Source organism: Schistocerca nitens, chromosome 2, assembly GCF_023898315.1.
Source record: "Schistocerca nitens isolate TAMUIC-IGC-003100 chromosome 2, iqSchNite1.1, whole genome shotgun sequence".
Classification (NCBI taxonomy): Eukaryota; Metazoa; Arthropoda; class Insecta; order Orthoptera; family Acrididae; genus Schistocerca; species Schistocerca nitens.
This window is the reverse complement of record NC_064615.1, coordinates 570,800,054-570,815,275: the sequence shown is the minus strand read 5'-3', so window position 1 is coordinate 570,815,275 and position 15,222 is coordinate 570,800,054. Positions and strand designations below refer to the sequence as shown.

General features: G+C 42.1%; 1 protein-coding gene across 1 annotated transcript in view; it reads left to right on the top strand.

Annotated features, from left to right (window-relative positions):
• LOC126235164 (G-protein coupled receptor GRL101-like) overlaps positions 1–15,222 on the top strand; it is a 412,667-nt gene that overhangs the window by 41,570 nt on the left and 355,875 nt on the right. The window contains exon 4 of the mRNA XM_049943896.1: positions 5,156–5,278. Within this exon, the coding sequence (XP_049799853.1) occupies positions 5,156–5,278 (123 nt within the window). The remainder of the gene's footprint in view (positions 1–5,155; positions 5,279–15,222) is intronic.

The following is a 15,222-nucleotide window of genomic DNA, read 5'->3' as shown; positions in this document are numbered from 1 at the left end:
CTTTATGACAATATTAATTCGACATACCAAACAGAAGATCTGGGTGGGGTGGTGGTGGTTATGGGGGGGAGGAACGACGGACCTCCCTAAACAGTAGACATTTTTTGATGAATGTGAGTATGGAACACATTTCAGAGAAAGCAGGAGAAAATAGTTTTTTTAGGTGTTTGTGAATTCCTAAGGGACCAAACTTCTGAGATCATCGGTCCCCTGACTTACACGCTACTTAAGGTAACGTAAACTAACTTATGCTAAGAACAACAGACACACCCACACCTGAGGCAGGACTCGAACCTCCGGCGGGAGCAGCGGCGCAATCCGTGAGATGGCGCCTCAAACCCCGCGGCCACTATGTACGGCTTTTCTTAAACTTTTGTTCAATAGTGCGGTCCAATAAGAGAGGGTCCTGATCTCCAAACATCTCCATAATTACAGGGAAACAATCCGACATAACAGACTTCATATATAAGTAATATTATAAAACCATATCAGAAATGGTTTGGTACATTAGAGACCCTATTACAGTATTACAGGAGAAAGTACAGCATGACATATATGAATTTTATATTTGCATTGTCACTCTTTTGGATATACTAAAGGAGAGGGGCAGCTCAACTCTAAAGAAAAATGCATTTAAGATAATGAAAAATATTTATAAGATCGTAGAAATTATAAAATATGCATGATAATTCCCAGAAATAACTATCAGGTATTTGTGGGTACTTAAAAACATATGTTCAGTAAAGGTGCCCAAAACGAGTGACCATTAGTCTCCAAACACTCCATCCTTACAAAACAAAGAAAACATGTTTACAAACACAGACCACGTACAGAAAATGCAATTCATCTTTCGCAGTCCATATAAAATCATATCAGAATTGAGTTGGTCCACTAAAAAAAGCAAGCTACAATAACTGAAAAGCACATACAACGTCATACTTGCGTTGTCTTTACTATTAGATCTGCAAAGAATATAAGGGGGTGAGGAAAATAATTGCACATCTGGAGATTGAAACATGTAAGATAATGAATGATAATTATAAGAACCTAGAAATGTAAAGCGTACATGACATTTCCATAAATGACTGACAGGCATTGAACTATATATAAAAAAATTTATTCATTAAGGTGCCCCAGAAAGGGAGAACACCGATCGCCAACCGAGCGGAGTGGTGCAATGGTTAGCACACGGCACTCGCATTCAGGAGGACTACGGTTCAAACCCGCTTCTGACCATCCTGAATTAGGTTTTCCATGATTTCCCTAAATTGCTTCAGGCAAATGCCAGGATGGTTCCTTTGAAAGGGCATGGCCGACATCCTTCCTCATCCTTCCCTAACCCAATGGGACCGAAGACCTCGCTGTTTGCTCACCTCCCGCAAATCAACCAACTAACCAACCAACCTCCAAACTTCCCATCATTACAGTAGAAAATCGAAAAAACCACATTTGCAATACATTTTCCATAGGGACACTCACTTTGAGTGAAACTTATCAACTCGTATCACAAAAGTTTACACTAGCACTCAAATTACAAAGTTAGTAAAGGAATCTACAATATGACATATCTATCATTTATATTTGCGTTGTCATTAATACCAGTGTGCCAAGGAGGAGCGAGGTCTGGAGGAACATCGTGTACAACCAGAGAGTAATTCATATAAAATAATTTACAAGAGTCATAAGAAACACAAAGCAACCTATAATTTTCCATAAATAACAGACAATTATTGAAGTGTAAAAAAACAACCTTTCAGTTCACTTAATGACTGGAATGTATTTCATAACATTGTACTTGCACCGGGTACGAAATGTACCCCACTGGAGAGAGTAAAGTAAAGCCTAATACTCAGAGATGGCACATATCTATTTTAACATATAGTTTGCCAAGTACCCACTTGATTAAAACTGGGATCACGTTACAACTTACGTCGGATATTTACAAACTTTTTGTAGAATCCCTTGGTTTTGAAATCTTTTTGTTCGTTAGGAATCACATTAGGGTGCAATCTTGAGCCACAAAAATTCTCCATCTCTTCAAGAGCGTTCAAAATATAGCCCTTTTCCACCCTACGTAATAATGTCATATTATCGAAAATACTTGTTTTATTGTGTTGCAAGTTATTCAAATGCACAAAAAGAACTTGTGGTTTGGCTTACTGATTTTAGTTACGATGTATTTTAGATTAGAAACTCGCCAGTGTGGCATATTTGTATTACATTTGTTAATATGGAATTTCACGATCTAGCTGAATAATGCACAGAGTTTATTTGGCACCAACGATTATAATATACCCTTTAGTAAATTGCTAACATGTAGTATAGTCTGTCTCTGACATCGCATTGTCTTTGACTGTATCCTTGACTGTTTGGCGTAGTTACATCTGTTAGTGTGTTACTAGCTGTCGATGTGGACTTGATTCTTGCCAAAAATTATCGTACATTGTTATTACTGTGAGAAATTTTTTATGTGCTATGGTGCGCTTCGGGGGCTTATTCAAATTATAGTATAACTTTCCTGCCGTTTATGCCAGTAAGTAAAATAGTATTTAATCTCATATTTCCCTGTAAGCTGTGTAATCTCTAATGGTTTGATTTATTCCTTTTAGGCTAAGCTTAATAGTGGTTACTGACCGAAACTAGTAGCGAACTGTCCAAAATAAATGACAGCTGAAGGTTTCATCACGGATATTAACAATTAAAAGTCACTGTTTTTGAATTTGTGAAGGAAAAAAGAGTACAGGAACGAAAATTAAAGTTCCGTAAACAACTGCAAACATTTTTCCACGAAGGAATTGACATCTTGTCTGACCGCGGGGTAGATTTATTAACAGCTATGGCGATTGTGTTTGAAATAACCAACATTTTAATAACTTTCTCCCATCTGTCTAGATTTCATTTGACTGTCCCTCATATGATTTAAAACGTTGGAATTTTATTCCTGATTTTGTGTATGAGTCCTGCTACACATGAATGTAGTAGAGGAAATGATGAAAATACAGCAAAAACGGCATAGTAATGTCTTCTCTATGCGTGTTAACTATCTTTGCATATTACTCAATTTTGTACAAGTTCTGAAAGAAGTACATTTTACTTCTCCAACCAGAAATAAAGAGACCAGGATAAAAAAAAAACATATTGGTTTATTGTTTCTGTGCATCGGAATTATCAGATGTTATTTATTACACAGTCTTTTTCATAACATGTGCTTCTGATGGGTTCCAGGCTGATGTTAAAAGATTAAGTTCCGAACACTGTAGTATTTTGGTTACGTTAAAGTATGTTAACGTTCACGATTTACTGATCCCCTAATTACATATTGTGGAATTGTGGCACAAGGATGTTTAGTGTATCACAACTTCACGTCAATAGAATGTTTAATATCAGAAAATGCAAACTTCAGATAACACCACACAACACCCAGCGACAGTTTGTCGCTATACATAGATTTTTTAATAAAATAATGTCTACGCATCTTGTTTCGCAACATGTCGATGGCAGAGAGACTGTTTGCGCTTCGTTTTGGAGAAGCTGACGTTACCACTGTTTCTGTCTAAAATACGAGGGTATTTCGGAAAGTAAAGATACACCGTACGCCAGAGGAACAGAAGAGTTTTGGCGAGCAAGTTGGCAACAGTGGTGTTAACCTTGAACCGTTTGCTTTCTCCTAACGGTCGTTCGGCAGTTAAACATTGCTTCTGGTAGGAGTAGGTCGTGTTTAAAATGGCTGCGCCGATTCAGAATCCCGCCAAATGCGAAGTGCGCTCCGTCATATGTTCTCTTCGTGCAAAAGTCAGCGACCAGCGGATATTCACAATTGTTTCTGTTTATGGGAACATTATGAATAGACAAAATGCCACGAAATGGTGTCATTTCTCTGAAGGTAGGACCGATGGTCATGACGATCAAAGAACAGGTCGGCCATTTGTGATCTCTGATGCCTTTCTTCGGAGAATGGAGGAAGCAATTCGTGTGAATACAGATCTCACATTGAAAGAATTGCATCAGATCATACCGGACGTGTCAATGACAACTCTTTATTACCTTGTGACTGTCAAGTTATGGTACAGGAAATTGTGTGTGCGCTGGGTTCCAAAACTGTTGCTGGCCGGAGTGGCTGTGCGGTTTGGCTGCTACAGTCTGGAGCCGAGCGACCGCTACGGTTGCAGGTTCGAATCCTGCCTCGGGCATGGATGTGTGTAATGTCCTTAGTTTAGTTCGGTTTAATTAGTTCTAAGTTCTAGGCGACTGATGACCTCAGAAGTTAAGTTGCATAGTGCTCAGAGCCATTTTGAACCAAAACTGTTAATGGAAGAACACAAAAAGAAAAGGATGGGCTTTGCACTAGACTTCCTCACACGCTATGCTGAAGCAGGTGATGAGTTCCTTGATCATATTGTGACAGGTGACGAGACGTGGGTTTATCACCATACACCTGAATCCAAGCAACAATCAATGCAATGGCACCATTCGAATTCACCAAAAGCCAAGAAATGCAAAACGTTGATTTCGGCGAAGAAAATCATGGCTTCTGTTTTTTGGGACAGACAAGGCATTCTTCTGTTGGAATTTATGCCTCCTGGAACAACAATTAATGCTGCTGGATATTGCTAGACTTTGAAACGTCTTCAAAGGGCAATTCGGAACAAACGCAGGGCAATGCTGACAAGTAGAGTCCGCTTGCTTCATGACAACGGTAGGCCTCACACAGCTCTCGTAACCAAAGCACTACTCAAAAACAATTCAGATGGGACGTATTGGGCCATCCGCCATAGAGCCCGGACCTTGCGCCCAGCGACTTTCATGTCTTCCGTTCCCTGAAGTCACATCTTGGTGGAAAGTTATTCCACGACGATGAAGATATCAAAGATGAAGTTGAAATGTGGTTCCGACAACAGGCGGCAACCTTCTATGACTGTGGGATACAAAAGCTTGTGCACCGACTTAACAAATGTTTGGATAATGGGGGTGACTATGTCGAAAAATATCAAATAATCCAGTTAATAAGATGTAACTGACGTGAGCCATTGTATCTTTACTTTTCGAAATGCCCTCGTATGTTACGATAAGGGAGAACACTCTAAACTAGGAATGGGGGTTTTACACCCTACAGCCGTGTGTGCCTTAACCTGTGGTGTACCCGTTGTGGTTCCAGCGCACCGGACGTGCTGGAACTCGGAGTTCCGGTGCGACAACGGGGAGTGCATCCGGCCCGGCTACGTCTGCGACGGCGTCGTCGACTGCAAGGACGCCAGCGACGAGGCGCACTGCACGCCAGGTCAGTACCGGCAAACCCTCTACTCCCGCTAGCCTGCTGGCTCCACCTGCCTCCCTGTATGTCTTCCTCTCACGCAATCCGTTTGTTTATTGCCTTACACAAAAAGAATTTATCCAACAGCCCTACAAAGTGACCAGTGTCACAACACGAATGAACAGAAACAGAATACAGACGGTATCAGTGTACAGGGCGATTCCGTGATGATAATACAAACTTTCCGTGGTGACGGAGAAAGTAGCTGTATCTATCTGAGGTGATGGACCGTGGTCGCGAAACAACTAACGAGGAGAACACGCACGGCAAGTGCCATCACCCTAGTGGAAGAGGTGTCTAAACAAGCAAACAAGTGTTTCGACTTATCCGTACATACTCAACAGTTTGCGAAAAAACGACCCTTGAAATTTTCTAGGTACTTTATAAGCCCTTTATCTGACGGGCGATATCTGCGGGCGAATTGTGGCACAGTGGTTAGCATCACGGCTTCAACATTTCGTACCACCTTTTCCAAACACGATTATTGTTTTTATTTATTTTATTTCCTCTGTTTTCATGTATCTACCCTTCTCCATAGGAAATTATTACACGAAAGTTTCTTATCACATTAGGGGATACAACGATGTGGTTTTAACTGTAAACTTATAATTGGATTTCAGAGTGTCATACATTTATTAGATAATTTATGTATGTATGGTATGTTGAGGGATTACAATATTTTTAAATTCTCATACTCTGATATTTCATTCTTATATCAATCCTTATATTAATTCCTATACTTTATTCATAAGTGTTCTTGTAGAAAGATTTGTTGCAAACCACTGGATGACACTGATGGTAGAAATATGCGAAACAAATCTGTTCCGGACATTACGAGCTACGTCCGAGGGCAGGTTTGCCACAGTGACATTTTTTGTATGAATATCACTCGGGAAGCAAACGTTGTCGCTGAAGACTTAGCGCAGTGTCAATAATTTCGCGGCAAACCATGCATAACGGATTACTCTTCCAAACACTGGCGCTTGCAATTGATTGTAAATCAAGCTACACCACAGGAACTTCACACAAGACTATTACACATTCTTTTCTTTTTTTTAACGCATTCATCCGACAAACTATTAGAAAACAGAAAAGGACAATTATATGGAAAGCGGAAATGAGCGTTTGGCGTAAATGCCCGGGAGGCCCCTTGCGGGGCATGTCCGGCCGCCTTGGTGCAGGTCTTATTACAATCCACGCCACATTGGGCGACCTGCGCGCCGGGATGGGGATGAAATGATGATGAAGACAACACAACACCCAGTCCCTGAGCGGAGAAAATCCCCGACCCAGCCGGGAATCGAACCCGGGGCCGTAGGACGACAATCCGTCACGCTGACCACTCGCCTATCGGGGCAGGACAATTATATATCAATGTACAATACAAAAACATTCGTGTAGGAAGCTTCTACAGACGTTGGTATATAAATGAAAAATCTAACAATGGGGTTTCGAACAGGGAGCGCAAAATTAAGCAGCCATGACGCTAATCGCCATTGTGCAGGGTAAAAGGTACAGACAATAAGTGGAAAATACTTGTAAAACTGTGACCATCATTTTTTCAAAGGCTATTGAGTATCTACGGATAAGCCGAGACTCGTGTCCGCTTATTTTGACCCCTTTTCCTAACCGAAGTTTCTGGGAAATTGGGTTATGGAATTTGCTGTGTTCTCCTGGTGAGACGAAAGTTACACTGATAAGCCAAAACATTATAACCACTGTGATTCTTGAGTTTCTCCCGGCGTATTTGATAATCAAAATATCCACGGGTGTGCTGCCGGTCTATAGTGTCCAACGGGCACAATATTTCGGCGATCATACATGTCGCCATCATCAGGTGAACTGACGGACTGAGCTCCTGTGAACGTACCGGCACGGAGATCCGTACGCTAAAGCCGTCGGCACACGGACCGTGCATCCGAACGTTGAGCGTTGAGCGTGCCGAGTTTCTGACGTCATAGCGTGGATTAGCACGTTCGGGAGTCTTTCCGAACGTGCAGAGCAATATTTGGCATGTCAGATATTCTGAACGTGTGTCTGAGCGTTGACCAATGAGATGGCACAACGCCACCTACGTCACACATACGCCGTCTCCCTTCAGTACAGAGATGTGAGGCGCCATATTGGCATCCATTTCAAACCTGTATGTATATATGCCGTTTCTGAGCAACAGCAAATTGAGAATCACTAAAAAAACCCGTTGTTAACTGTGTGATTCGTTCCAATAAAATAATGAGAAACATCATATTCGTGGCAAAAGATTTGTTGTAACTTGCGTATTATGAGAGTAGGCTATTTGAAGCCAGCGACACACTCAAGATATACCCAAAAGGCATTGTTCTTGGTACAATTTGTTATAATTAAACTTCAATTAGTAACGTATCTACGATTAAGGTTTTCTGCATGTGCTAAGATACTATGATTAGACATTTGTAGCACGTTATTGCTGTAGCGTAGTGACTAGCGTCATTGCCTGGCAGGTTATTCTGATGGGGCGGTGGTTCGTGTCTTGCCACTTCCAAATTTTTTTCCTAACATTCGCCTTTTTATTGGGTTCTGATACTTTATTATTAGTTTAATATAAGTATATACTATAATATTTGATGTTATGTAAATATAAGTTCACCTTTTTTTGAGGGGTGGCTTTGTTCGATTGGCTTAATCTACAGGACAGCTTGCGCTACTTGTATAAAGATATTTTGCTCCTTTTTCTTTTTCGCTTCGTAATTCACGTGTTGCAAAGATTCTGCTACTGGGTAGGAACACTGATCAAGTAAGACTGACCTTGGGGTCTTACTAAAATGTGGGAATGATGAAATAATGTTTATGTTATGCGCAGAAGTATTCCAAATTTGTACCGCACTGTTTGTAATGGAACTTTTATAAACCTGTGTCCTTATTGATTGGACATAGAACTTTCCTTTTCGTGGACGATGGAGGAAATGTGCGTTTTAACAGGGCTAATGTGGGAATTTTACGCGCGCCCGTTGAGTAAACAGTGTGATTTACGAACTAGAAACACCCCTCAACTGCCGCTGGAGTGCGTTGCGATCGCGTATACCACGTTGGGGCCCACGTACCGTGTGCACGAGTCGCATCGTTCCTGAGCGTTCTGCAGCACGTTGAACTTGTCACGCTCAACGTCAACGTTCGACAGCACGGTCCGTGTGCCGACGGCTTAAGGCTGCTCAGAGGGAACTGGGTTCGGTCGCGGCGGCGGCCGATTTAAATACCCTCCGCCCGCGGCGCGCTCCCTCCGCCGTCCTCCAAATAAAACTCGTGCACTGGTGGGGAGCGCCAAGGATGACCTCGGTTTGAGGAAGGCCGGCGTGTACCAGATTCCGTGTCAATGTGGCAAGTCGTATATTGGTCAGACGATGCGTACCGTCGAGGATCGATGCCGTGAACACCAGAGGCACACTCGACAGATGTATCCGAGCAAGTCGGCGGTCGCTGAACATTGTTTGTCGGAAAATCACGCCATGGAGTATGACCGCACGAGGATTCTGGTACAGAGGTCGAGATACTGGGACAGCGTTGTTAGAGAGGCCATCGAAATTCGCACCAATGACGACCTCATAAACCGCGACTGTGGCTATAATCTTAGCAAGGCTTGGGAACCAGCGATCGGGTTAATCAAGAGTACATCGAACAAACGTATAGTTGTGACGACCACGGCGGACAGAGCCATCACACCGACGTCATCTCAGACGCCGTCGCAATCTGTTCCACCGCGTGACCGTGGCGCGGGGCGCGGACGGCGGAGGGCACGTTCACAGGAGCTCAGTCCGTCAGTTCACCTGATGATGGCGACATGTATGATCGCCGAAATATTGTGCCCGTTGGACACTATAGACCGGCAGCACACCCGTGGATATTTTGATTATTATAACCACTGTCCTCTATGACGCTGGATGCCGCCTGGTGGCGATGCGGGCATGTGACGTGGGAAAAAATCTTATGTAAGCGGAGCAGACATTTACGGGGTATCACCCTAGCGAAGATATGCACTGAAAATGGGGAGATCCACTGAGATAAGCGACTTTCACAATGTGCAGATTATTATTACGCAGAGCTTGTGAAGGAGTATCTCTAAAACGACGAAGCTGGTCGAATTTTCACGTGTTACTGTGGCGAGCATTTATGGAAAGAGGTAAAAGGAAACCACCAATAGGCGCTAAATGGTTGGACTTTCACGACTCTTCACCGAACGTTAGGTTCGGAGGCTTGTGTGCTCTGAAAAGTATGACACATGGTGATTTGTGGCATCTCTGCAGAAAGAGCACAATGTTGCTGCACGCACAAGTATTTCAGACCACACCATTCTTCGTACATTGTCGACCATGGAGCTCTGCAGCAGCCCACCCCTACGCGTTCACATTTTGACCCTTCGACATCGTGAGTTATGACTGCAGTGGGCACGGGATCTTAGGGATTAGACCGCTGATCAAGGAAACGTGTCGATTTTTCGGCTGAATCACATTTGTGCTACACTGGGTCCATGGTCGTCTGCACAAATGCAGTTATCGAGGTGAACGGCGGCTCGAAACGTGCAGCACGTCACGGACGTAGGCTGGCGGGAACAGCTTACGCTATGGGAAGCATTCCGCTGCGCTTTCAGGGACATGTGACAGTAATCGAAGACTCAGTGACAGCTGTGAACCACCTGCATCCCCTACATGCTTGATGCCTTCCCTGATGGCGATGTCATCTTTCATCAGCATAATTGTACACGTTTCGTAGCCAGAACCACGCTACAATAGTTTGAGGAGCATTATAATGAACTTACGTTGATGTTTCTGCGCAAAGTTCGCCTGATGTAATCATTGTCGAGTGCCATCATCGAGTACGCAGATCAGTGGCCTGTTATTTACGCGAATTACATGACCTACGAAAAGACGTCTAATGCCATATACCTCCACAAACCTACGAATAAGCTGTCTGATCCCTGACACGCAGAATCAGTGATGCATTTCGCTCCAAAGACCGACAAACAAGCTATTAAGAAAGGGCGTCATAATGTTTTGCCTCATTTGTGTATAAGCGAAAATCGTTCTGACGCCTCTGATAGTGGACCCGTTCTACTGTAATCTCTTTGCTTTCCATATTTTGGGAAGAGGTGAAGTGCTCATAGCTCTTAATATATACATTTTAGGACCCATGTTATTAGTTTTAGTTATGTCATGTTCCGTAGATAATTTTCCCAATTACTTTACAGAGATAATGTGGAAAAAGTCAGATTACAATATATATATATATATATATATATATATATATATATATATATATATATATATATATATATATATATATATATTACTGATATTTTTAGTTCTACACATGCAACTACATTTAGAGGTAGATTTTTTTTTTTTACGATTTCTGAAATAGAAACTCGTTCATGGAGTAGGTTGTCCGAAAGAAATGATTTTAAGCTAGATTTAAAACTTGATCTGTGTGGTGTGGGTACTGTGAGACCTTCGGTACACACACCATAAGATTATTTGACTTGTCGCTCTAACGAAGTAGGCGAGTGTCAACAATATGTCTCGTGGTCTTATCGTGGCGTGTTTATCTTCTGCCGTTAGGTCAGACGATAGAAATGCCACTTGCACGCTTAGAGTAGCAGATTGACGGTGACCAACTTTAAATAGAACTTGATTAATTTTCACACACATTTATTAAAATAATAACAAACATAAAAATTACTTAACTTGCTTCTGGATGCTATTTACAATTGACAGTCTGAAGTTCCTACGGTATTGGTACGTTTATCTTATTCTCACATATATCTCTGATACTTGACAAAGTGTCTACACATTTATCTTCATGGCTATGTACAGGAATATGACAATCTTACTAGGCGCAGACTGAAACTTGACTATAGACTGGTACAGACTATTGTAGACTAATGCAGACAAAGGCAGATTGATGCAGACTGACTGATCGGAGGTCTGTTATAATACCTCGAGCGTTCAGGTATCACTGCGCGAGTGTGATCCGCGAGGAGAAAAGCATCAATCTCATTGGCTGCATTACATATTAACACGTGGATCTGCGGAAGCAGAATTTGGTCCGTCTCCAAGACAGCGCCATCTCGTAGTGCGGAGACGGACGAGCGCTGCACCTGCGTGAATGTGCTTAGCGGGGTGCGCTCTATTTGGAAAGTTGTGTACGCGCTGACTACGCGGAACTATGTACACAACAATCTGCTACCTGGTAGGCATTTTATGTTGTTGGGCAAATGATCAAAGACTTTTGTTGCTGAATAATGTACTCCATTTTGAGCAACTGACAGCTTCAATAACGGATAGGAAAGGTCATTTTTACCTCTAGTGTTGTTCGTATGAACATCATAGTTCTTCGCGAATTGAGATGGATTATTTGTAACGAATTTCATTAGCGAATTTATGTGCTCCGATGGTGCAGTTAAAATACCTAGCTCCTTGAAAAGGTACCTACATGACGTCCTTGGGTGAACACCGCTAATTATTCTCACTGCTCTCTTTTGTGCAATCAATAGTTTATGTCTAAGTGGTGAGTTACCCCAGAAAACTATTCCATAAGACATTATTGAGTGGAAATATGCAAAGTACGTTAGGAGGCTGATCTGTTTATTACCAAGACTAGCGATTATATGAAGAGCGAAGGAAGCTGAACTTAGTTGTTTGAGAAGCTCAGTAATATGCTTCTTGCAGTTCAAGTTGTCATCAATGTGAACACCCAAAAATTTGGAGAAATATACCCTGTTAACTGAGCCCTGTTCATATGCTACATCAATTGTCGATATGACTCTATTCGGTGTACAGAACTGGATGTAGTGAGTTTTTTCAAAATTAAGGGAGAGACCATATTCTGATAAACATTTAATAATTCTTTGAAAGACATCCTTAATAATATCTTCAGCTGCTTTTCCTGGAATAGGATTTATTATAACAGTCGTGTCATCTGCAAAAAGTACTAGTTCCGCTTGCTGAACGTTAAGTGGGAGTTCATTCACATGAACAAGGAACAGCAGAGGTCCTAAAATTGAACCCTGTGGAACTTCCTTTGTGATAACTCCCCATTCACTAGAATTTACCACCCTCCCAACATTATTTGTGCTATTAAGCACAACTTTTTGCTTTCTGTTCATTGAGTATGATTCAAACTAGCTGTGTGTATAGCCTTCAATTCCATAAAACCTGAGTTTTTCTAAGAGTGTGACATGATCCACAGAGTCAAATGCGTTGCAGAGATCTCAAAAATACCAACTGGCGATAATTTGTTATTTAGGGCTTGTACTATTTGATAGGTAAATGTGAAGATAGCATTCTCAGTCGAGTAACCCTTCCAGAATCCGAACTGTGACATGCTGAGTAAATTATTTTCACTTAAATGTGAGACTACACTGGAATACATAACTTTTTCGAATAATAGACAACTTTCGCTTGTTTTGGCCAATACTACCTCCTCCAAAAATATAGAAAACAAAGAATTTACAGTAGAAGAGGTATCAGAGCGATTTGCGACCCTGTCGTCTCTGGACCGAGGTCCCTTACCCTACACTGATACACTTACGCTTCTCCATCAACTCTGAAAGTTTGTACCATCGTCTTGGAATCACTGCGTTGGGAGTTGGGTGGTATGCTACTCGTATGTTGACTGAATGCAGCAGAAGAGTGGCACGACACACACGAAGCTGTTACCACAACGATGGGTCCACATCATCGTTCCTTTATATCTGCAACTTTCGCAATTCTTCATCACTAAACATATCTGCCATGTCTATCTGTTATAAGACAACTAACAGTGCTGAAAAAAAAATAAACCCAAAGCAGAATCGACCAGTACTGAATGCAAGCATGAGGGCAAAGAGTGAACTCGAAATTACCGTCGTCAACGGCAGGTACAGCGAGTAAACAGAATACGTTTTTTATTTCCAAACGAGACAAAGTGTTCATACGCATTGTTGTGCAGTTATTTCCAGTTGAACAAAAATACAAATGTAAATTCGGATACGAAATCAGCGAAAATGTAATTAGTCTGTAACGAACCACCGGATCACGGATATATACTCAGAAAATACCCTTGAACAACCTTCAAAGTTTTAACACTGGAATTCAAATTCAATTTATGTAGACAGATTCAGGGTGATTACATGGTGATGTTACAATCTTTCAGGGGTGTCGGAGAAGAGTAAATCTGTTAATTTCAAGTAATGGACCCTGGTCGGAAACAAACGAGCCGAAAATTACAAGCGAAAATCATTCTGATACCTCTGACCGTGGAATACATGTATCGGTGCTGTTGATGCTAGGGTTGTAGGATAGATTACTTTCAATGGTGGTAGTGTGAACAAAAACCAGAAAGAAAGATTAGTGAACATGAGCAGTAAAATCCATACCATAAGAGCTATGAACACTTGTTTTTCTTCGCTACTGTGAAACACTTTCTTTCTGCTGAGGAAGTGCCCATAGCTCTTAAGACATGTATTTTAGTGCCCATACCTTTTCCCTTGTTTTCGTCCTTACTACCACCTCTGAAAGTTGCCTGCCTTACAATCATAGCAACAACAGTACCTATAGCCCGTATATATTGCACTGTCAGAAGTGCCGGAACGGTTCTCGCTTATAGGTTTCCACTCCGACGTTACCGGACCAAGACTCCTTACCTGAAATTGATACATTTACTCTTTTCCATTTCCTCTGAAAGTTTGTAACATCATCCAGGAATCAGCCTGTATACAGTGTGAGACAGGAAGAAAGGGACGTGCTTTGTGGGATGATAATGACTCTTGAATAAAAAAAACATCCTCTTAACATGTGTCCTGTTCTTAACAGTTTCCGAAGAGACTAATGAAAACGAAGGAGACAGGACAAATGCAGGAGTACTAATGAAACGTTCTGATATAATATTTTGTTTAATTGTGTACATTTCCTCAATAAAGAAGTTCAAGAAGTCCACCGTCAATTGCAAAGCGTTTTGCAGCTCTAGTAGAAGCTGCTGTAGTGGTGATCTCAGCTCGTTCGTAGGTCCGTTACTGGAGCACACACATTTAAAATACGATTGAAGAGAAGTGCGCATAGAAATGGACGGTAAAGACAATACTACGGGGCCTAATGCGGCTTTGGTTGTATTCGAATGTTAATGTTGGTGCAGAAGGACATGCCACTGACGCCCGTGATTTTCAAAGATCTATACGTCGGATACGGATAAGAAAAGGGCATTTGTTTGAAGTTTTTTGTTCGGAATAATCAATGTTCTCATCATTCAAAGCATGTATCTTTCCTCCTGACTCACCCTGCGTAACGTTCCTTTCGCACTACCAGCGATTTCCTGCAGACACCAGCTTTCCTTCTAACTCACCGGAACAGGTCTGCCTGGCTCACTCATTGAATATCTACTACGAAAACTCACTAATACCAGAACGAGAATTTCACTCTGCAGCGGAGTGTGCGCTGATCTGAAACTTCCTGGCAGATTAAAACTGTGTGTTGGACCGAGACTCGAACTCGGCATCTTTGCCTTCGCGGGCAAGTGCTCTACTAACGAGCTACCCGAGCAAGGTAGGAGACGAGCTACTGGCAAAATTAAAGCTTTTATGATGGGTCGTGAGTCGAGCTTGGGTAGCTCAGTTGGTAGAGCACTTGCCCGCGAAAGGCAAAGGTCCCGAGTTCGAGTCTCGGTCTGACACACAGTTTTGCTCTGCCAGGAAGTTTCATACACACAAATACGTTTGTGCTCTGTGAGGCAGCTGTAAGTCCCAAAAAAATAAGTTCACAGGGAAAAAATATTAGACACTTTCGAAACGCCACACTGGTCAGTTTGCAGCGCTGTAGATGGCGTAAAACGGGCATAAGATGGATGGTTTAGAGTTGGTAACTGACGGTCATATGGCGTAAGCGTGGCAGAGAAGTAATCCGCGTATG